The sequence below is a fragment of the Athene noctua genome, chromosome Z (assembly GCF_965140245.1).
Source record: "Athene noctua chromosome Z, bAthNoc1.hap1.1, whole genome shotgun sequence".
NCBI lineage: Eukaryota > Metazoa > Chordata > Aves > Strigiformes > Strigidae > Athene > Athene noctua.
The window spans coordinates 85,251,466-85,276,277 of NC_134077.1; the positions used below are offsets into that span (position 1 = coordinate 85,251,466).

At 36.8% G+C, this 24,812-nt stretch overlaps 1 protein-coding gene across 2 annotated transcripts in view; it reads right to left on the reverse strand.

Annotated features, from left to right (window-relative positions):
* EDIL3 (EGF like repeats and discoidin domains 3) overlaps positions 1-24,812 on the reverse strand; it is a 257,972-nt gene that overhangs the window by 202,903 nt on the left and 30,257 nt on the right. The window contains exon 1 of one of the 2 annotated variants that reach the window (XM_074931731.1): positions 5,802-5,823. The exons of the other annotated variant lie outside the window; for it this stretch is intronic. Within the exon in view, the coding sequence (XP_074787832.1) occupies positions 5,802-5,808 (7 nt within the window). The 5' untranslated portion in view covers positions 5,809-5,823. Of the gene's footprint in view, positions 1-5,801; positions 5,824-24,812 lie in introns of those variants that run through there. 2 annotated transcript variants of the gene reach the window in all.

Here is a 24,812-nt window from a genome sequence, read left to right on the forward strand (position 1 = left end):
TTACAGCTGTCAGCTACAATAAAGTGATTCTGTTTATTTTGGATGATGCAGCTGGCAGCAACATGCAAGCTCTGTGGATGAATGATGCAAATCCTTTTGGTAATTTTTGCTAAGAGTCTCTGGAAAGATGAACAGATGCAATTTTTACCTTATTTCTTTGAACTTGTTCAGAAATAGAATAAAAAGCGAAACTTTCACACATATAAAGACTCCTGTAATAGGTTGTATAACATACTGTTACCTGTAGAAGAGGTTTCTTTTAGCCCTAGATTTTCCTGAAATACAATATGAATGAAACAACGTATCTACCAGGCACGTTTTAACTAACAGCATCAGGAGATAACTCAGTGTGAACCTCTGAGAGCACTTATTCCATGCAGCAGCATGTGACACAAAGACACCTAAAACAAGGATTTAGCCAACACGGTGAATTGGGTTACATAAAATCATTTGATGGTCACAGTTGTGCCACGCACATCTGCATTGTTCTCACTCATAGCCCTGACATTAAGCAACCACTTAGCCTCACTGCTCTGCAGCTTTCTCCAGTTTTTCTTTCACAGTTGCCATCCAAGCACTCAAAGCTGTGCTGCAAGGACTGTCGCAGACTCTAAAAGCCACTTTACTATATGACAGTTTACAGGAATGTTAAGTAAGAAAATAGTTTGCATACGCCAAAACCTTGTCTCAGGATGGCCACGCTGCACTAACAAACTGTATTCTTGGCAGTGGTTTTCAATTTATTTTTATTTGCTGGTATAAATTGTAAACTAAACCTAAACAAAGATAGCTAGCAGCTTTAATGTGCTTGCTGCTTGTTGCTTGGTATGGAATAAGATTTGAAAACTAAGAACTGGGAGTAGTAATTGAAAAAGCATGAGAAAAAAAAAGTGTGGCAGAAAATAATATAAATGAGAGAAATTCACAAATGGTGTGGCGGAGTATGTGATGATTCCAGTACACCATATTATAAGAGTGACCTTAACTGTTATTTTAATAATGGTACATATAGATCCTTGACTATTAAGCTAAAGAACTATACTGTTTCAGCTTTTGAACACAGACAAATGTTCCTGTAACAGCCATTTTCTTCTCTGGCATTGCAAGACATCCAAAATACCTGATCTGGAGAACTGAAGTGCACTATAATTGCTTCTAGTCTCAAGACCAAGTCATTGACCTGCCCTTCAACATCCCAGACACATGAAATTCAACAGCATGTCTTAAGCAGACCTGAAAATAAAGCTGGTCTCCCACTCTGGCTTAATTAGTAGGAAAAGGGAGGGTTTGCCTACCTGGCCTGCTATTTTTTTTTTTTTTTTTGGTTTATTTCCAGCTTTGCTTTATTAACTGCATCCAGGTAATGTTAACGTGGCTAATTATGTATAGGATGTCCATGACACTTAACAAAATACTGCATCTGCATGTATAGCATATATTTTTAAAAACACAGAACTAAGCAGACAGAGAATACCAAAGGAAGGGAAAAATGTTAAAAAGCAGGTGAAAATACTGAATGTTATGAATATATATAAAATATTAATAAATATAATCTATAATAAAACAGATTAATGCCTTTTTTCATTAAGCGTAGAGGAACAAAGGGAGGAAGTTGACTACAGTTTAATAGGTACAATTAAAGTCATAAGCCTTTGTCACTGTACATCAATGCCTTCTAATCTTTTTTCCACTTTCTACACTCCTACCATTTGTAAACACGGGATGTCACAACAGAAGACTGTATTCTTTTTAGAGCAAGAATGAGGTATTAACATGGATTTGTATGGTGCTAGCACTGCACCGATACGACACATGTATTATGTATAAATACGCATATACATATGCATATAAGGTACATAAGCGTATATAATATGTAAAGCATACAAATTAAAATTCTAGATCACTTCAGAAACAAGTAAAGGATCCAGAATGGAAAACGCTCATAGACATGAATATTTTTTCTCTCGGAAGACTTCATGCTAGTACCGTTTCTCATGGAAAAAATTCATGGAAAGTTCACTTTGCTCTGTAAAACCTCACAGCCCTTAAAGTTGAAAAGATGAGGGAATGATGATTTGAATTCTCAAGTATGAGACAAAAATAGATTAAAATTATTACATTCTAAAACAAAACAACAGGATACTACTGCGGAAGACTGCTCAAGCCACTTGATTGCTGTAGCACAGGAAATAAATATATTTTAAAAAGAATGATTCAGATTGAGAGAACTAGTTTAAATTCTAAGGATATAGATGGTATTTGTAGAATTTTTGTCATCTCTGATGCAAAATACAGAAATAGCATTATTTGGAAGAGCTTGAAAATGTTTAACATTTTCAAATAAACAATTCACAACTGTATTTGAGTTTATTGTTCAATTCTCAGTAATTATTTTTTGTTCAATTCTCAGTATAATTATTGCAGTTGGGAATAGAGATGGTGGATCTTACTGAACTGGTTTCTATAAAAAAAAATATTAATCTGAAAATTAGAGGTGATTTTAAAGGAAAATTCAGTACACTTTGTCATGACACATTTGAGTTTCTGATACTGATAATAAAATACTTCCTCATCAAAACTGTCATATTGCACATCTACAAAGTCTTCCAGTTTCAACAAATCAACAGCTGCCGACACAAAAATGTTTTGTGGAATACTCCTGAGAAGTAAAGCCTTCTAATGAGAACAGCTGCTCTTTCTCACATACTGTCTCTATTATATAGAAGGTACCTAAAAATACCTTCCAATTCACCATAAATTCTTCTGCAAGGACACCTACAGAAAACAAGCACATAAAAGCACAAAGCTTTAAGAGTAGAAGTGTACACTTTGGGAGCTGAAGGCATTTTTGTATACAAGTGTAAAACTCCAGGTGCCTGAATGCAGTTTATTCTGCTGATCCACAGTGACTGGCAAGATCCACACAGCAGGGCAAGATCCCCACCAGTCTCCTACTTCTTTCTGTCCTTACACATCAACTTATTTTCAAATGTGTTCACACAATTAACTTCATTCGGTTTTCATTCTCTCTTCGCCCAAACACAAAATGCAGACCACATTCACTGACTCAAGTCCCACACCCTAACTTAAAAATGTTATTTTTTTGTCATTTGCCACTGGTATCCTGTAAATTATGCTAACAAAAAAAAAAAAACAACCAAAAAAAACCCAACCAAAAAACACTGTAGTTACAGCACAAACAGGTGATTAGAGTAGCCTCATTATTCAGCAACAGGAAATATAAAAGAGTTATTGTGGGTACACAAATAGATTGCTACTGCCTGAACCTGACAAACGAAGGGACTACAATAAAAAAAGACCGATAAATAGAATGTAACAGTGGAGTCTGAAATGCAACATATTTCTTATCAAATGAAGCTATTAACAACAACAACCCTGAGGCTCATTAGGGAATTCCTTCTTTTTTTCCCTCTATTTGTGGGCCTCATTAAAGGAATCATCTGTTATTTTGTGCATGTTGTGTGTTTGCCACTGGAACTTTCAATTTCCTTTTTTCCCCAAGAACAGGCTTAGATTTATTTTTTTTTTTAACAGCTATTGACCCCTCCCCAAACTCAAATTATTGCCACTAGCCCTGTGCATGCCTCCGTATTGCCCAGGGACCCCATGCCATGGACCAGCAGTGGGTTAACTGATGCCATTTCCTTGTTTTGATCTTGACCTCAAACTAACTCTCTGGAAATATTTTTTTTTTATTAAGCTGCCCCAGACCACTGCCTGCCACGAGACAGTGACATCCGCAGTTTGTTGCCGCTATGGGGCTAGGACATTATCCCTGCTCTAATTTAGGTTTTCTCCCCATCAGAGCTGAAGGCAGAGCTGCGGCCGTAGCCGGTATGCGCAGAGGCAGTTCTACCCCTGATTATACTGCCTCATTACCGGCAAAGAGACCGAGTACATAACACACAGCACTGCTGAACATCCTGAATGATAAAAGCATTATTTGCATAACACTTGGCGCTCCTGCAGGTTTAAGGCCTAATAAATCTCCCAGGGAAGTTAAAAGCAAAACTCTTCCACAAAGCTGGATCAGGCCACTGCTGCTCAAGATCCCTACGTCAGGAGCTGTTACACAAAAACTTCTAACAAGATCAGCAGAATCAGTTTAAATCCAAATGCTACTTGCATCAATCACTCTTCTGTGAGTCCAGAGTAACTCCATTAATTTGATGGCATTATTCCTGTTTGATATTGTCCACAGAAGCAGTATTTGAATTGTTTTATCCACTGGTTAATTATATTGTATCACCAAAACAATTAAGACAATTTCTTAGGATTTTATTTCCTTGTAGTATTGCTTCTATCATTTCCTCCAATTTCCTGTCTCATTTACTTTTTAATCCAGCAACATTTAAACCACATTTTCTATTTCTCATAAATTTCAGATTAGCTCTTCCTTTTTTAGCCCAATTTATTTTTATTTGAACTTCATTCAGTTGGTAGTGTTTGCCCTTCAATTTGTGTACAGCCTTTTATGATTTTCTTGCTAAGTATTTTAAAGCTATTATTTTAAGAAGTGTCTAGAAACTTTTGCGCCCTTTAGGGTGTTCTAGTGGCATATCAGTTTTATCTCAGTTGTATTCCTGATTGCCTAGTTAGTAAGCCAGAAATTGCTGCAGGTAACTCCTGCTAGCCTTGCTTCCATCAAACATGCAAGATGTATGTAAGAGAAATCAATAAAAAATATTTATCCACTATTTGAATTTGTGTTACACAAAAAAGCCTAAAAGAGGTCAGACATTTATTACTCTGGACAAAAGTACTTGTTGCAGACTCCTGCTATGTTATTCAGAAATAAATTGATTTACATTATGAAAGCTGCATTCAGAGTATCAGGATATTGCACATAGTTCAAGACGTCACTTCAAACAACAATTTCAGCATTTTGCAACCTGGTTCTTCATACAACTACCCTCGTAGGTGACTGAAAAGAAGACAATGAAATATGAATATTTTCCTTCAGCAGCTGCCAAGCAAGCCTAACAACGTTGTCCAAAAAGCTTAACTATTGAAAGTAATCTACAAGGCACCACACTAGAAAGCATCTTGAATAATTACAGATCAAAGCCAGACACCCTTGCACTTCACTAGTCTTTTATTTTCTCAAAACATGCTATAAATAAATACAGGTAAGCATGAAACCTTTAAGTAGGTTTAATTGTCAGAAGACAACAGGTCTTCTCAGATAAAACACATTAGCATGTAAATTAGAGTAAAAACCATGATCACAAAGTAGTTAAAAGAAAGTAAAAAAAAATAGAAAGCAGAGTATTTATCAGTGCTAGAGACCTCTGTGTTTATCTTCAAAATCACTGATTGAAAATCATAGCTGTTAGCATTTGCTGAAAATTCTTATCTGTTCAGTAGCACGAAATGCAAGTTGCAAGAACTTATATTTCCTGGGGTACTGTATTGCTTCGACACTTAACAGGAAAATTATCACTACCTCCATAATCATCTACTTCCTCATAAATCCATCAGATACCTAGTCCTAAAGAAATCAGATCTCTTCTCATACATCAGGTCCAAAGCTTATTGATTAGCTTTTTGTATTAAATCCTGCTCCTATTGCCATGCAAGTTTGGCTAAACAGAACAAACCACAGATTATTAAAAACTGTGTGCAGAACCAACAAATACATCTTGGCCGATGGCAATGTTAAAAAAAAATAAAGACAAACACAAAACCATTATGAGGCCCATAAATCTCTTTCGCCACGGGTGACTCATCCAATCTGTCTACTACCAAGTCTTTAAATCTCACCATTCTCCAGACCGTACCAAGCATTGTCCAAGAGCTGATATTCCTCAAAGCTGTGCCAAGGAGAGGATCAAGATTTAAGCAGTGGAGGCTGCTGTGCGATTGTGCCTGGCTCTATATGGTGGACCTGTTTTATTAAGAGAGACATATATTCTGTAAATGTCAAAAATCTCCTTTCCTCTACTATCAGCAACTGAACAATAAGAACTACTTCATCAGACAAAGCAGAAACCCTCTGGTAGGAGGAGGAGGCTTGGCTCTTCTGTCCTCCATTGCTGGAGATGTAAATAGAGATCACCAATAGGTCAAGAGGGATGGGGTAGTTACAAGGACATGGATCCCACCTCTTCTTCTCCATCTTATCTTAACCCAAACTATTCTATGATTCTATCTCCATTTTTTCTTGCTGCTGTTGTGGTGAAGGGAGAAGTGACTGACACTCCCTACATTCACCTTCTAGCACTATATTAAGCACTTTTGTTGTGCTATCCAGGCTGTATATAATGAAACCTAGAGATCTTAATGAGATTTTTCCCCTCTAAACAAATTTGGAAAGTGCCTAGATGTGTTCTGTTAGCTTGCTTTTTGTTTTGTTGTGAGTTTTTTTGCCTGCTCCTCACTGTTACCATGCAGGTCTAGGTTTCAGATAAATGTAATACAGAAGTATCAAACGCTCATCTTTTCAATGACAGACTACAGCATAGAACCTGAGTAGGCCATTTCTCGGGGCAAAGCAAGACTAGAAAATCTCATTAGCCAGAAGGAAAGGAGATCACAGGGCACTGGTGAGAACACCTCTTACGTGTGTCCTCATTTCCTCCTGGGAAAAGTCTGAATCTTTTAGGTTAAACTGATGGTGGCTGAACTTGAGTACTGCTAGCACTGAACATGGCAGTACTAGCAAGTAAAAAAAAAAATGTTGTTGTTAAGGGGGGCAAGGGGTAAACACAACATCTGTTAGAATTAAGAGCTAAAAGCCAGTGTACCAAGTCTTCTCCTGCATGCCAATACACTTTGATATGGACTACTGCCCTGCTACCATCCAAGCAGTAAAAGAGAGATCTTGACGACTGTTAAGAATTCACAGAAAATTAAAAACAAAAACAAAACAAAACAAAACAAAAACCCACATCACCATCAACAAGCAAACACATATTATTTTAGACGGTTATTCAAAGATCCTCCGCTACAAATATCTGGAGTTCAGCCTTTGAGAAAGACAGCTCCAGAGGGTTTAGATGCCTCAGCAGTTGGCCACAGGGTTTGACTCGTAAAAATGAAAACCATTTGGACTACCTGAAGACTAACCACTGTACCAGGCAAGCAGTCAATGCTTTTCCTTGTGATAACCACAGATACTAACAGTTCTGCACAGACTGCAAATCATCCTAAACCTGCACAGCACCCTCGTAAAACATGCTAGTGTGCCCTGAAGAAGTGATTCTTAAATGTTAGTTTTTAGATCTTCTGAATGGGAAGGGTTATGATAATCCTAACGTTTTGAAGATTTACCTGACTTCAAGTGTAATCTGTTTCACAGACATCAAAGGGGCTCTTCAAAGACAAAGCAGCCTCCCTGTGTAGAGCAGTTTGCAGGCTTTGTGCTTCAGGTCTCGGGACACCAAATTAAACAGAAGCCAGAAATACAGGTACTCCTACATTTAACCACTGTTATGTACACATGACTAATTTTAGTTCTCAAATTCATAATCCTTCAGAAATTATAATTTATTATCACTTATTACCGTTTTCACATTCAGGCCATTTAGCTAATGCCAGTATCTTCCTCAACTGTTTGGACATAGGACTGTGCACACATGTATTCAAGACCAAACTTTTCTTACTTCTGTGATTCCTCTCCTTTTTTATTTTTAAAAAACACAAAACTGTCAGGATGTATGACGACAGACTTTAAACATCTATGTGGCTAAACAAGTGTTATTTTAACAAGCTTATTTTAAACTGAATTGTACTCTGAACTCAAGATTACAAAACCAAAAATAGAACTGGAATAAAAAATTGGTAAACAGTACCATAAATTAGCAATTTACAGTTATCTCTAAATTTAGAGCATCTCTCTGCTCCCGTCTGAAGCTGTTCAGAGAGAACACAATTTTCTCATCCTTCTCACTGTGTCCTGCTTTTCTCCTTGTTTTCTTAATTCCCACCAGACTGCATGGAAACCACACTGCACAGGCACAGGTATTGAGTTAAGAGCAGGCTCCCTTAAAAGCAGTACATCTTATATTCCACCTTCAATACTACAAAGTGGATTTAGAATGTTATAGTTTCGTGTCTAAACTGATATAACATTTAAGTTTGAATGTAACAAGTACAGACCTCGCCTTCTGGTCAACCTTGTTTTCCAACGTTGGTATTTCCACAAAGAGTTTATGTTTTGAATTTCTGACATTTTCCCATGAAATTCGCTTTTGTGAAAGAATTCCAGACCATCATTAACTTTCAATGCTCTATGGCCATGTAGTAAATTCACAGTGATGTGAGCATATAAATTCCACATGAAGGCGTGATAAATGACGCACAAAATTGTCCTGTGAAAAATTCCAGCACAGCATACTGCCTAGAGCCACCAGTTCTGTGTCTGCTGCTGCCTGGCCTTCAGCAGGGACACAGAGGGGCAAGCCCAGCGCACAGGCCGTGGGCAGCATTCTGTCAAGCCACCAGCAACCAGAGGAACGTGCTACAGTGAAAGAGATGCTGTCACTTCTCATTGTCAAGGCAGGAGGTAGTAGGTGTGAAATAAAATTTCCTCCTGCAGGGCTTTCTTGGAGTTTCATGATTAGCATGCTAAAAAACTGAGAGAAGTCATAATAATTTTAGTTTCTAAATATGAAATGCACTAAGAAGCCAGTGCCTATGTTTTTATGACTTATTCGTGAGACTGAAAATCTGACTAGAGAGTTTGTGAGACTCTCCTGAAACATGGTTTTTTTTTTAATAATGATGCTCTTGTGAGACTTTTTTCCAATAAAGATAAATATCATGGGATGTATTTTATGTTAAATGGCAAAAAAATATCACTATTGCTACTACATCCAGGAAGTGCTGATTATACATGATAGACTTATAAGCCCGTTGTTACTTTCCACTTCATGGCCAAAGGCATTAAAAAAATTAACACAAAAAGGCTTTGGGGATACATCACTGACATGTCAGTGATTCCTTAGCTGGGTGCCTACGTGCAACAGCCTGATGAATTAATTAACCTAAGTTATAAATAAGATGTTGATTCAATTGAGAATGAACTCAAGGATAATTCCTTTTCAGCGTGCAATATAAATCCTTATTTTTTTCATTTCAAAACATATACAGACACATGCCCTTTCTGTACTTACCCATGCCTTGATTTTTATCTCTGTCTGCATCAAAATAAAGTGGGAAAAATGTCATCAAAGTCACTGGGTTGATACAGGAATAAATGTGGTGTGAGGAAAGTAATTAAGCCCCTTCTCTTAACACTTACAGAGTAAACAAGATGTTGGCTAGTGTAACTAAGCATGTGTTTAGTGCAAAGAAACCTGAACCTGGCCAAATACATAAACCTGTAACAAAGCCCAGGTTATGACTCCAGTTTACTATGACAGGTAAGTGACTCACTCCTGCCTGCATGGGTACTTCATGGTATGGTCTAAGGTATTTTCAGCAATTACAGTAAGACGGGAATTTGACTTTTTACCAAAAAAAAAGCTAGATGAAGGCAAATACCCATACCTAACCCAAGCTTTCCTTCTGGAATTGCAGCAGATATAAAAGAGTATTTGTTTGCATGATAGGGGAGCTGGGAAACACACGATAATAAACTCAGACTATCTTAATTATGAAGTTCTCGGCACCTTCTGGAAGAAAGGGGTTCTGCATGGCTACTACTCCCTGCCTGATTGACTACTCCTCCTGTTCCAGCTCAGCCATGCTGCCATCTCGCCCATACTTGCACCCAGTCATTTTTTTTCAGCCCGTCCAAGAATACTTGCCAGCCAGAACATGAAACTATGAAGAATGCTATTTGCATAATCCCTGAATATTTCTCATCTCATGAGCCAACAGCATAATTTTCACCTGGAACATGTCTCTTTCATCTCTAGCCCTATCTCAAATCTCAATTCTTCTTCAAGCACATAGAAATTAAAAAGGGGGAAAAAATTAGAAGGCAATAAAAGATAACATCAGATAAACCAAACTCTGAGTACCAACAGATTTTCAGCTGTTTAATAGTTTTGTTGTTACTATCACCCACTCCATGGTAAAAATCAAAAAGGATTATCTGGCCCATAATTAGGGAAAGATTCCAAAGTGTTTGCTTTTTGCAATCAGATCACGGCGTTCTCTCTGTTCCTTTAAAAGGTCAATGAGGATTACTTTTTTTTTAAAAAACCCAACAAACTACAAGTTTATTACACAGAAGCTGGTGGGAAAAGTCATTATTAGGGAATGGTAACTTGGTTTGAGATCCTGTATTGTCATGGCTATGAATGTTGTTACAACACAACATAAAGCTAAATGCAACGTTGATTTGGCTGACGTATTTTCCTTTTTTTAATTCAATATTGCTCAATGTACTTCATGCACAGTCAGTATAAAGTCCTACATGGAAATGATTTGGAAAACATTGTTTCTCCCTTAAACTTGACATTAAATTATCATTACCACATTTTGGTTTTAAGGAAAAAAAAAAAATCTTATTCTGAACTTGCGTTGAAGTTGTTATTAATTCAGAGCTACTGTAACAAAAACTGAAGATGGAAAGAAATGTTAGGTAGATGATCATGTTGCTGAGAAATTAATTAAATGAAAAACCACGGTCTGTAAAGAATGTGTATTGTCATAGCAATCAAAATGTTTTTTATTTAACAGTATTATAAATACAAATAAATAAATTGATAGGTTCATTTTCAAGAAATCTAACTGACTTACCATTTGAATTAATCAAACCTCTGAATGTTACCAGAAACAGCATCACTGCAAGACATAATTAACTACTTTAATAGTATTTAAATACTCATATGGCTTCTGGGAATGTAGAAATGTTAGCCTTATGTCTAAGCTATTCAAATAAGGTCCTAGAGGATGCAAACATCTGCCTTTGATTTAGGCTATGGGAACTTTAAGTTCTTAGCTTTCTCCCAATTTCAATTCTGCAAAGAGTAGCCAGTGTACAAACAAATCACTGCAATGGCTCCAAAATTTAATTTATCATTAATACAGTGAGGTGTGACAATTGACATTCTGTAAGTAATTGCATCTCCAGTGAAAAACATATAAGCTACAGCTGAAATAATGAACAATCACAGTAATTTATGATGAAATACAATTAGTATGATGAATCAATAGTAATTTATGATTAAATTCATAACTCTCCAGGACTGCCATGAAAGCCTGATGTGTGAGACGAAAGCACAGCATTAACTACATTTCTAAGCTATTCAAACTACTTTATATGAGCTCCTAATCTTTGAAATACTGCGTAACACACCCAACTGTGGTTTGTGGGTACAGGTGTAGAACTTTTTAAACTATTTAATTTTGCACATGTTAGCTCCTATGTTATTTAGGATTTGAAGGTTTTTGGGGGGGGTCTTTTGTTTTTGAAGAGACAAGCAAGAATGCATAATCCAACCTGTGTTATCCATTGTATGTGAACCGTTCTCACTGACAAGCCATGATACCTGCAGTATGGGGGCTACTAATGCTAGTATGGCAGCTCTTTTAATGTGTAGCCCACTACCATCCAACCTAAAAGACAGGCTAGAATAGGAATATCATATCTTTTTCTTCTCAGTCTACTTACCCAATATATACTCCCAGACAGGGATATTATCATACATTTACATTGTATTTTCTTAGATGATCCTACCACGAAAAGCATTTGCATGGTTAAAATAAATTTAACAGCAGTTTTTAGATGAGCCTGTTTTAACAGTCCGTTTAAGCCAGGCCTCTTGACAGTCTTCTTCTTTTACAGAACAAGTTGAATGTGGTACTGTTGGACAAAAAATATCCCATCAACACTCAAGCTGTGTCCTAAGAAAACACAACTTCTAAACACCACTTTGACAAAACTGAAATATAGGTATGACTCAATTCTTTGTCAGGCAAGACAATGAAAGCATGCTGTAGCTAGAGATTGTTCTCCCACATAGTGTCATCAAGCATATGTCAAAAATTTTTCATGTTTTAGTGCTTTCTTTAAATACCTCAATACAAGCAAGGAATTAGGTGAACCTCTCAAGTCTGGTAGTCTGCTTTATAAAATTAAGTTTATAGCTTATATGTGAATTTGGAGAACAAAGGTGATCATAAAGAGAATCAAGAATCTAAAGAAAACCAAGGTACGTTAATAGAACTCTGCTTTTCAAAATAAGCACCTCAGGACTCAGGCTTCAGTCATAATGTGAAAGAAATAATGATTTTTAAAAAATTTTAAGGTAGAGAATACCATTCGATTATAATTTCAGATTTTACCAGAAACACTGTTGATGTACAATGGATTAGGTAGAGACTGAACTTTTCTGGTGCTAATTAAACATATAAAGAGCAGTATTAGATTAGCCATGTACCAAAGGGGAAGAAAAAAATCCAACACAAACACTTAAATTATAATTTTTTGCAGAGACAAAAATACTTCCGAAATTTACTTGTTATATTTGCTAAGGCCCAAAGAGTCAAATAAACAATCGACTTCCCAAGCCATATAATCTATCTAACAGCTCATCCATTCCCATTAAGTAACAGCTTCGGGGAATGTTATATAGAATAAGTCACGGCAACAAGCAAGCAGTAAACACTCAGGGAGACTTTCCTGTGTGCCTGCTTTTAATAATTACTTTACAACAAACCAGCAATTAATTTTTTTACAATAACAATTTTTAAAATTTAGAGGCTACTTGAAACATGCAGTGCAAATATATTATTGAAACTGCATTAAAGAGGAAAGAGGAAAGCAACATATATCCGCAAAACCTATTGTTTTCTCTCTTCACATCAAAGATCTAAATAATCAACATTGCAGTCAACGACCTGGAAAAAACGGGTTGGAAATTTTAAAAAAATTAGGAATGATTGGACTAAAATCAAATAATTGACAGTTGTCCTTGTACTACTGACTGGTTGGTTCTTTACAACTCGCAAGCTGGAGTTCACAGCCATCAGCTTTGACAAATCCCTCGTTTCACCCAAACAACCACACTGATGAGTTACTCAGGTTACCACTTCTCATTTTGAACCAGAGATTTCCATACTGGGGAAATCAAAACTCAATGGAAAAACTGGGAGAATGATTAAGCTGATCATACCCTGACATCTGAGTATTATATTGATGGTCCTTAAAGGGCCCATATTCACTTCCACTCTGAAGCTATAAAGGGTGTCCTGGCTTTGATTATATGGTGTTATCAATTATCCAGCAAATGCTACCAGTTTCTGAGGAAATAATGTCAATTGAATTTTGTTATTTGCATATATTTAGGAATGTCTATAATGTAATTTAGAAATGTGTTTTCTCCTTCCTGTTTCCTTCCTTGTAGTGACCCCTTTCTATATATTTTTCTTGGAAGACCATGGTTGATGAAGTGGCTTTGAAAGATGCCCAGTATTAAAACACATCAGGCAGTCTGACTTTCTGTAAAACAAAACTTGACTTTCTCAAAAATAATAGAACTGACTTCACATAAAATAGAAGTAGAAGCCTTCATTCAGTCACCACATTTCACATGTTACATTACACAATCAGTGCACAGACTTCTACCCAATTATAAGTGCTGTTTCTGATTTGAAAATGCGTCTAGCTTTTAACAAAACATACAAGCACGGTGCAGAGCGGTCCAGCCAGCTGAGCCAATGTTAACAGCATGCCAAACAGCAGGAGGAAAATCATTTCACATGACCTGCGTTTTCTGTGGCAAAAAATTCTCGTTTCCAAAGGAGAAAAAATAAAACATATTTCGCAACATGCATGCTATTTATGCAAATACAGTCAATCAATAGGAAAGCAGATAAAGGACACAAAGGCAGCACAAGTCACCTTTGTGTCCTCCAGGAAGAAAACCCCCATGTTCATGCAACCATACACACACACATACAGCCAGAGATAAAACGGATGACTCCACACGCCCCAAGGAGTTAATCTGACACATTTTCCCTGGGCAATCAGGTGCAAGCCAAAAATTCCTCCAATGAAAAAAATGTGAAGTCCTGTCTTCTTCACAAAATAACCTGTTGGAACAGGTCATGGAAAGATTAATGTTATTAGTAAGTTGTCATACAACAACGCAGTATTAATTTGAGCTTCAACCCTACAATCTGTCTCCTTGAATGCATATCGTAAGTCTCATTAAAGTTAATGAGATTTTGACAAGGCTTCAAACTTACAGGCTGGATTTTAGGATTGTGCACTAGACATTTCAATCGGACTGTCTTTATCCATTCTAAAGTTTGCCAGCTTGCTTTGAGGTTTACATCTTCCCCTTTGGGAAACTATTTCCCCAGAGTGAATTTCAAGGACCAGTGTCTTTAATGATAAAGTTAGCTTAGTCGCAAATATAAATACTGTATATTTCATGCTATGATACAGCATTTATTTTGAAATGTCTGCTGTAAATATCGCTTCTTGGGTTATTTTTTGCAAACTGAAGACTTGGACAGGCTGTCTGGAATGCACATGGAACATGTAGGAACACTGGAGAAAAAAACCTTCTGAAAAATTTACCATACTAATATGCAATAATATTAATTCACTATTAAAATGTCTTCTTTTAAAACAACAACAACAACCAAAAATCCAGCAAAACAGGAAGGAGATATACTGACATATCAATGTGATATTATCAACATGATATCTCAACATACCACAATAAGGAGTCATGCCACCAACAAATTCAGATCCTTTCCTAAAACTGAAAACATTTTGGTTACAAATGCACAGCAGAATCCACATAGCTACATCTATGTGATGGTGCTACTCCTTAAGGGAATGAAGAAATTTGCCCAGCCAGAACATCAGAACTTTGCATGATAAAATGCAGGAGAATCCACAAATGTCACTCATTGTTTCACTATTTTCTGTACAAGCACTCACCATTTTTAAAAAATCGTGAGAGAATTAAGGTCTTCTAATTAGAACTGTCTCATGGCTTTGAAGCTGTCACTAAGGCACAGATTTAAGCAGTTCAAAGAAACTGAGAAAATGGTTGTTGAGAATCTATTGTTCTCAAATTCAGTGGAGAACAGAGAACCACATTTACTCAAGTTAATCTGAAAGCTTCCATTCTTCTTTCAAGATGACATTAAATGTATTTGTACAAAATGCAGAATTGATCCAAAGTTCTGTGTGCTACCACAACAGCGAAGACCCTTTTTGAAGATGGATCAATACACCTCCAGATGCTCAGGATTGTGGCTGACTCTCTGACCTCACTCTCATCTTTAGATGGTTTGTGAGGTAATTTTAATAATATGATCACAGAAGTGGTTACTCACCCAACAAACCTTAAAATGTGTAACATTGTTTGTCAGTAATTTTCCAGGTCTTTTCATACACAAAAAAAGAGCTAGAATCTAGAACTGTTTCAAATTTTCCCAACTCATCAGGCAGCCAAAAATATTACATCAGTTTTACAGTTATTTTCTGGTGGAACTAAGAACCATTATCATATAGCGGAATTAGGAATGTAGAAAAACACATACGACATTGCTTGCCAGGTATTAGGAGTCCCATCTGCAATAATGACTCAGTGAGCTACATGATTGTCCTGTAAAGCAGCCCAGTGTTCGGGCAGAGTCCTTTCATCACGACATTAGGGTGTTACCTGTCTCACCTAACCTCAGAAGTCTATGCTGTGATGTTTACAGATAATCACCTGCTATTTTATGTCCTCAAATTTTGCAGTAAAGAACATTTGCAAAATTTAATTAATTTGCTACTTCAACTTAGTTTTGTTTTTTTTTTTTTTAACATTTTTAAAATTTTACTTAGCAGTGCTTAAATATGATATCAGAAAAAAAAAACAAAAACAAAAAACAAAAAAACAAAAACAAAAACAAAACAAAACAAAAAAAAACCAAACAAAAAACCCCCACAAACAAACAAAAAAACCCACGAACAGCCAACAACAACAAAAAAAACAACCTAGGATTGGGACTTTGCCAAACAAGTCACTGGTCTCAGGCTCCCTCTTGGACTTGATCTTTTATGTGAGCATTCAGTACAGGTTATTATCAGCAAAACAGTTTCCAAGTAAAACACAGATACTGTAAAGAACTATCAAACATATATTACTTTTTTTTTTTTTTTTTACATTGTTGTCCTTGTTATTTGGCTGCAGATAAGCCAGCTCAGTAAAGAGAGGCAGGAGCCAGCTATAATAAAAAAGAGAAATATGGCAGTTCATCAAGTCCTACTTGGGATGTGTGTTTATGGATTTACTATCTTCAGTCAACAGCTGGAACAAAAACTAGTTTCCAGAACTGAGAACAAGTCTGACAACTTGCCCAAAATCCACAGGCAGAACTAAATTGATGCACGTGTTGCAGAGTACAGCCCTCCTTCATCCAGCACCCCGGCGGTGACGGCCTCTCTCTTAAAAACATCTGACACTGCCAAAAAGCATAATTTACTCTGAGCACATATGGGCCATGAGGTCTTGTGAGCTTTTAGGAATTATTTCGTTATGAAGATAATGATAATGAATTGCATCAAATGTTGGAATCACTACATAGCCATACACACGATGAAAGATTACATTGAATGTTTTCCTGATTCAATTTTGCCTGTTTTTTCTGTAGTTAGAAAACTAATGTTTATTAGAGTAGCTCCCCCATCTTCATTTGTATAACTCACTTTAGGCAGTTGCACACACACACAAAAATAGTGTGCAGATGTGAAATTAGGTCCCAGGTGCTCTGCAAATATTGAACATGTAAGCTGTACATGCTGTTTTGTTCTAGAGATTTATTGCCACATTGAATATGCTTTCTAGCTTCTAAGAAATGAGAACTATGTAAAAGGTTAAGTAACTGAAGAGCTGAATATTAAATCTAAGATTTATATTAAACATATAAATATTAACTACCTCCATATTTGACTTTTTAGATAATTAACACCATTGAAACAGAGAAAATTAACTTCTACCTGTTTTCAGAGGAATATATTGAACTACCTGATGTTAACCACCTTCATTAATGGCAAATGAAGCATTTATTATTATTTTGTGGTCTTTAATGGGAACAAATGTGTTATCCATAAATAAACCAATTTCAACATATTTTCCTCTTTTGGTAACTGACTAGATTCCACTAAGAATACTGGGTAAGAACACTGAGAAGGAAGTAAAGAGGACACAGACAATTATAACCCAATCTATCATAAAATCTTGGGTGATAACTTTGTGAGAGTACTACAAGATGAGTGGCAAAGAGAATATTTAGTCTTAACTAGATACTAAACTGTTTTCTTCTTATTTTAATGTGAAAAAGCATATTTTAAACAAAAAAAAATAATGAGGCATTATGAGAAATAGTTGTATACAGATTATTTTTAAAATCTATCTACCAGTAATTCTTAGATGACATACAAATATTAGCATATAAAATGTACTTATGTTACATGTTTTATAATGTTAGATAGATCTTAAAATAGGAAATCTGGTAAATTTATACAAGCTTGAACATTTCAAATAGAGGTATAATAATTACATACTCTAATCAAAATTCACAAGTTGCTTGGAACCAATGTCTCTCCATACCTAAATATGTTAAACATATGAAATTGGACTCACTTCTCTATTTTTAGTTTTCCACAACTTCTAACCAAATACTCCCTAGGAGCTTTCCAGACTTGCATAAATCAGCTTAATTAGCAGATACTCAGCTGGATTGCATTCTGTGTCAACTTTTCAGCTTTAAAAAACAGACAATTATTCTTAAAACGTATACACAACATCATTTTACCTAGGTGGATAAAATTGCACAATTTTCTCATCTATGTGTAAATGCAATTCTTACTAAGCACTCTATACAGTTTATTTGGACTATGCGTTACTCAGGGATATACCAAGAGTTAAATAGTGGTAGGAAATCTTTCAGGAAGGACTGAGCCTTGGGACAGCTTCCCTGCGGTCACACCAGGGAAATAAGTCACTACATCACCTGAGATAAACCATCCTGCCCCTCCTCTTTTATGGCAAAAAATTGTAGTTAAGTAGAAGAGCAGATGAGAACAGGCTCCACAGTACCAGTCACTGCCTGCCATCCTTTTGCTTTCAAGGGTAAGTGTGAACGTGGAAAAGACTGGACAGGTTTGGAAGACATTGGAGAAGTCTTCAAATGAAATCTAGGGCCTTCCAATTCCTTCTTACCTCTTACAGAAGATCTGGGAGGACTTGTCTCTGGTAATAACCACTTCTCAGGTCCATAAGAAATACTGTCTAGCTGACATATAATTTTTAATTATTGTTATCATTGTCATCTTGAAAAGCTTCTAAAATGGATTCCTTCCTTTTAAGTCCCACATTGGTTTGCCAAGCTTTCAGGTTCATATATTTTTTAAACAACTTCTACAGAAGAGTGTGGGGGTGTTACTGCGCAAGCAAAACCAGTCTTCTTTTACTAACAGAAACTCATAAAGGTCTACTCAAAATAATTGTTGTAATACAAACAAAACTCCTAAATTAAAAATAGATGCAGGAAGAATGTATCTCTCTCCACAGATTCCCACTCGCTACAATTCTGACATGTCTGACCTTCCCCAAGAGCATGGATTCAGAGCTGTATCACTCCAGATTTGCAACACGGCTTTGCCTTTTCAGGGATATTTTTACCAGTCAAATAAGTCTTCAGGTGCTGCTATCTAAAAAAAAAAACCAACCCTCCAAATCCATTTATTTGAAGATTACATTCTTTTTCTATCTTCTAGTCACAGCCACTGGATGCAAGTGGGTGACTCAGTGCATAAGAAATCCAAACCATGTAGTCAGGAGCAGCACTGATATTGCAGTACTTGCTAGAGGAACTATCTGTTATAAAGCCAATAAATAAATGACACTTCTCCGCTCAATTGTTATTTTTATCAGTGATGTCAACAAAATATCTTTCAATGTTTCTTCACTTTACGTAACAGTCTGCAGATGACTGGTCAAAGTATAGCTGAATACAAATCACCAGAAGCAGCTGGATGTGATTCTTGCTATTTAACTTCACTCTTCCTATCTGCCATTTGCGAAAAAAACCACACAAACATGAAGACATAAGCAGACAATAACCTAAAACTGCATGTAGCTAGAATTATTAAAGCATTGGTAACAATAATTCAAATTTAAATATGCCTTCAGTTCGACAGATGTGCAACATTCAACGGCAGTCAAACGGCACATATAATAGAGACCACAGCCAACAGACATGAAACAAAGATGCAAAACTATTATGAACACTGACATATTTGCAAAGATAAGTAATTTTTACAAAGCCTTAAACCCAGTTTCTCTGACCCTTGCAATGCTGTCCGTCCCCATTCCCGCTTGTATGTCACATGTCTGTATCCTAACAAATTCTGAAATTTCTATGCAGCTGTCTACATAGATCAAAGACTGAACCACCCAAACCTCCCATTTCAGAGGCTAAGAAAGTAAGTGTTCAAATCCATTCCTGCTACCATCCCCAAGAAGATTGCTTCCACCCTTCTTTCTGTGCCTCCTCCTGGATTACTAGGTAGGATGGGCAGAACTGTTGTTTACAGAGACAAAACAAAAGGGACAGAGAGAAAGAAAATAAAGGGTCAAATTGAGATGGTGCTTGCAAGGCAACCTGATTTTTTTAAAAAAATAATAACCATGGTCATTCTCATGTGGTTCATTAGGTTCCTGCCTGGGCACCTCCTGTCACCAGAGACAAAATGATGAGGGGAAAAAAAGATCTCAGCAGTGCAGGGGAAAAAAGAATATTGAGTGCAGAGTAAGATCTCTCCATCCCCCTGACTGAATCCTTAAACATCTAATTCGAGAGAAACAGACACTAGTAAAATCCTTGGAGGGAGAGAAAATGCTTTCATAGCTTTTTCCTCAGATTACTTGCTCTGCCCTTGCCTGCTGGGTTTTTCAGAAAGAAGTACATTTGTAAAGGAACACTTGTCCTCCGCCTTAGAGGTTATCACAAAATCTATATTGGAAACCTCAGCTCAAGCTTCTAGATATTTACTTTTTTTTCCTATTTCCCAACTCCACTAAGCAAATGACATTTTTGCCTACGTCTTGCACCTTTTTTTTTTTTTTTCACCAGGAAAATCTATGCTCAAGTTTTTTCTTGCAGAGACTCTAAAATTGAATTTTTTGGTGGTGGTGGTAGTGCCCAAATATACAAGAAATCCTTTCAATCCTGAGTCTTGGACCAAAGAGAGAAAACTCATCCTCACTGACATCCTTAGACCTCCGTAAGTTTCATTCTAAAAGCGGCACCTTCTCAGCAGAGAGCCTTTTTGCATTTTCTTACATTTTTTTATTATTTATGAAGCTTCCTGTATCCTTTGGAATCTGCTGGAAAACAGAGGGGTACATCCTATATCTGAATGGCTGAGAGCTTTTGCAACACTCCAAATTGCCACCTGAGAATAAAATGGGGTTTTGGTTGACACCTGCTAATGAAGCAGCCAGAGTGTCCTATGATTACTTCTCTAAATATCATTTTCCTTTTCCACAGTGCATCATCTTCCTGAAATTTTCACATTGTAAGAGATCACTTATATACAGTGCTTCTGATAGAGCTCACAGTTTGTTCACACTTGCAAGTCCACCATGATTAAGTAGCACATTAATTATAATAGGTACTCCCAGAAAACTCCATGCACGGACACTTTCACTCATTTTAGATTAATTTATGAGAGCTATTGCTATAAAAGTTCATATACAGAGAACTCCTCAGCATGATGAGACACACAACAGTCCCTACTCTCTGTACACTTACATATCTTGATGCTAAGATAGGTTATTGTCCATCTTCAGCCTTTGAGAGAACCTTTTTTAAATGGATGAAGCAAAAGAAGTAGATTGTTATGCAAATACAGAAAATACATTCTGTTTACTACTGGGTTTTGTTGATTATATAGTAATATGAAATTTGACAAAACAAAAATTATACGCAATAAAATTAACCAGAAGAGCTTGGAAATACTAATCTCTAAGTAAATTCTACAGGATTTGTATTTTCAGTGATGTTTCTAGATTTGCTTGCTTATACCCACATTAAAAGCACATAAGAAGTCCTCCTCTGTAAAGAATCTGAACCCGCAGATTCCAACCTCCCAGTAACCTTGTTTGTTATCAGTCTGCCTCTTCCCCTACCTCTCCCATTCTTCTCACCCTTCGTGAGAAACACGGTTTATTTTTTTCTCTATTGAAAAACTGGGGGTTATTCCCTTCTGGTATTACTTGAGTAGATAAATGTATATAGCTAGATGAAAGAAAGCATACTGCAAGAAAAGAGTTCTTAGTTCTGGATATAGACACTAGAGATACTTACTATGAGCTGAAATATCTGCATCAAATATGTGGATTTCCAAAATCTTCCTCTAAAGATTCATCACAGTCAAATGTGCATAAAGAGCAGATTTTAGTACCTTTCTATACATCCTGCTAATTTACTATCAAATAATCAAAATGTGTATGACCTGTTTTCTAGTATAGCTCTGGCACTAGTCAGATAATTATGGGGATAACAGCCCCTACGAAGTCAAAACACTCATCAACTCTCTCAGTTGGGGAAGTGGAAAGACAAATTTAAAGTCTTTATGTACTCAGACAGATGTAGCAACACAAACCGCCTTCCACATACGAGATTTGGATGGAGCTCTGCCATTTGCAGCAGGGTTTTGGTTTTGTAGTTGTTCAGCATTTTGAACTGACTGAAAAGGTAGGAGTTCGCATACGCACCTTCTGGAGTTGTTTTGGTCTGTGTGCTCGAACACTCTGGATCTGGAAGCTGGTGGGTACCTCTAAGGCACCGTGCCATTACCTGAAACAGTCTGGATGTCAAGACAGTCAATTCTCACTGAAAGTGTGGGATTATTGACAGAGGCGGCTCAGGGGAACACAAGGAAACACAGTACAGAAGGACGGAAAGGTAGCAATCTCAGTAAAACAACTGGCTTTAAAAGCTGTGAGTAACATTCATCACCACATTAGTCCAAAGGCTGTGGAAACACCTTGAAAACTACAGATTTCTGCCAAGTAAGTACTGATAATGAATATTTAAAGGGAAACAGGTCCAGATTTTACATAGGACAAGTCAAAAACATATAGAAAGAAGAAGAATCTGACTATGGTGGTAAGATGTTGTAACTTTAACGTAGTGCCCTGACAGAGTCACTGTTTGCAAACTCTGAAATGCAGAAGCACTTAGCATGATGGCGTGCCAGTCAATTATTCTCCATCCTAAAATCATTTATATGTCAAAATGAATAGAGGAAGCAACCCCCACTGTCTGCAACAACACCAGTTCTACAAAGGTAAATTGTTAGACATGGGTTTATACACTTCCAACAGGCAATCCTGCTATTTTGGGCTAGATTAATCACTCATACACAACCGTTAAACCCTGCTTTCCATTGGACTGAAATCTTTCAGCTTTTCTACTTCAGACCATATTTAATGAAAGAAAATACTGAAGTCATATATGCAAATGAGGCGAGGGATGTTTGTTTAGCCACAGTGAAGGCATACAGGCTGGACCTGGTGTGCGTCATAGTTGAGTGAGCTGGGTTATATTGTATTAACAGATTAGTTACTCATGAAATAACACTCTGAACTCAAAATTATTTTTGTTTTGTTTTTCTCCATTTTGATCAGCAAAAGAGTTATTCACAAATGTCACATCAGGAATGTGCACAGGGAAAGATATCAGAGATACCAGTTTTTTAATTTACTGGAAGTGTTGCAAGGTACATAATGGGTGACACAGGTAATTACAGGAAAGAGAGAAACAATCTCATGGTTAAAAGAGTGAAATGAAACCACGGAGGTACCTTCTGTTTCACCCAGACTGCTCGTAACTGGCTGTTACCTCTGCTGCTCATTTTGTGAACTCCAGATGTTGTAAGCAAAACTGATGAGAACTTAAATCTACAGTAAGTCTATGGCGTGTGAGCTGAATTCTAAAAATCCTCTTTAACGAAACAGAATATTGTGACAGTATCAGACAGCTAGAGTGTCCTGCCTCAGTTTCCTGTTTCTTCAAAGACAATGATATCGTCTCATTTCAGAGAATTGTTATGGAAATAATTTTCAGACACACTCATGAAGCTTGCAGAGATACTACAAGGATGAACACTGATGAGCCTGCAAGGAAATTAATCATTCTATTTCAGGAGCAAGTTTCGAATAGAATGCAATAAATAATACTCAACCCTGCTGTGATTACAAGGCAAACAAGCTTTGAACCATAACTCTTCTCTGGGAAAAATAACAGAGAAAAAAAACAACTTTCAACACAGGTTTGTGCTCTGGACTTCTGTCTTCCCAGTCTGCCAACCAGAACTGCATAGACAGCACGGTCCAAAGAGCAGTCTGAGAAGTGCATCTTGCTGGAGCTGAAAAATGACTGCTCAGGTAGCAGGGAACTAGGGGTAAGAATAGGCATGCTGGGGCAGATCAGAGAGCTCAGCAGAATTAGCAGCAGTTTACAGCAGAGATTTACAAAACCACTGAATTATACTCTTTGAGTTTCCAGAAGTTTACAATTAGAGACTTCTCAAGTGAGAGTAGGTGCCTTCACATTTGGAAAAAATCTGCAAGCGATTTTCTTCTTTGAGTATGTCCAAGTTGCTTTTTGAACCTGAGCAAAACCAGTCAAAATAAAACATGGCAACACACCACTGTTTACCAAAACACTGGATTAAGAAGTACTTCTATCTATTCACTCTAAGGTAGGATCACCTCATCTGAGAGCACAGGCAGAGGAACAAAACGTGCCCACAACACAGAAGACCCAATCCACTCTGATGTCTTAGCACATACATCTTTATTGGCAAATCTTTAAGCCCTGCTTAACCTTTTGATCATCTTCCATCCAGGAAGAACTTCCAGTAAATTTGATTTTTTTTAACCCCTGAACAGACCAAAAACCCCTCAACAGCAGGTATATATATATGCTTACATATTTCAAAGAAAATGAGGAAAAAATATCAGCTTGTATCTGTAAGCTCTACATACAACTTGTATCTTATATTCTGTGTGTAGACATTGCGCTACTTCTCTCTAAGCTTCTCTGACAATGTCCTTTTAGGCTCAAATAATACCGTCATACAAAAACATTTCAGCAAACTAATGAACAACTCACTATAATGTCATCTGCATTTTTCAGCAGAATTCTGCGTTACCATTGAGATCATTGCGTGATAGTTCAAAAGCTGCTGAAGAGCCACCCGTTACTGAATGAGGAGACACACTGCTAAGTGAAAACACCCACCACTGCCTTGTGCCACAAGGAAGACTCTTGTCTTTCTAGGACAGAAAAGAGTATGCAATCACGTATTACATCACAAGATAAAGATGGGCTAAATAAAGGCCATTCAAAGAACATTAATTATTTCCTTCCTTTGCAGTGCTTGCCTGACTTTGCAAATTTAACATTCCTTTAGATTTTCTTTTTCTTCCTAAGCACAAAATTAGTGCAGCTGAACAGGAAAGGAGATGTATAAACTCAGACATTACAAAAAGTTATAAAAATTGAAGAGATTCATTTAGGGAACTGAATAACAGCAAACACAAAGCTTTCTTCCAGGGACAGAACAAATTAAAAGTTTCCTCACTTTCCAAACTTAGTTATTTCTGTAAGCCTTAACTTTAGACTAATATTTAAAAATCATTAAAATAATCTCTAAAATTTACTATTATTGCATGGCTCACTGGGAATGAAGCACTCAGCTGAGAACACATTTCTGAAGGAAAGCAAATTGAAGCAGAGAGCAGGAACAGCCCAATGCTCAATGAATTTTAACATTCTTCAAGGTGGCATCATCTAACTAATTAAACTGA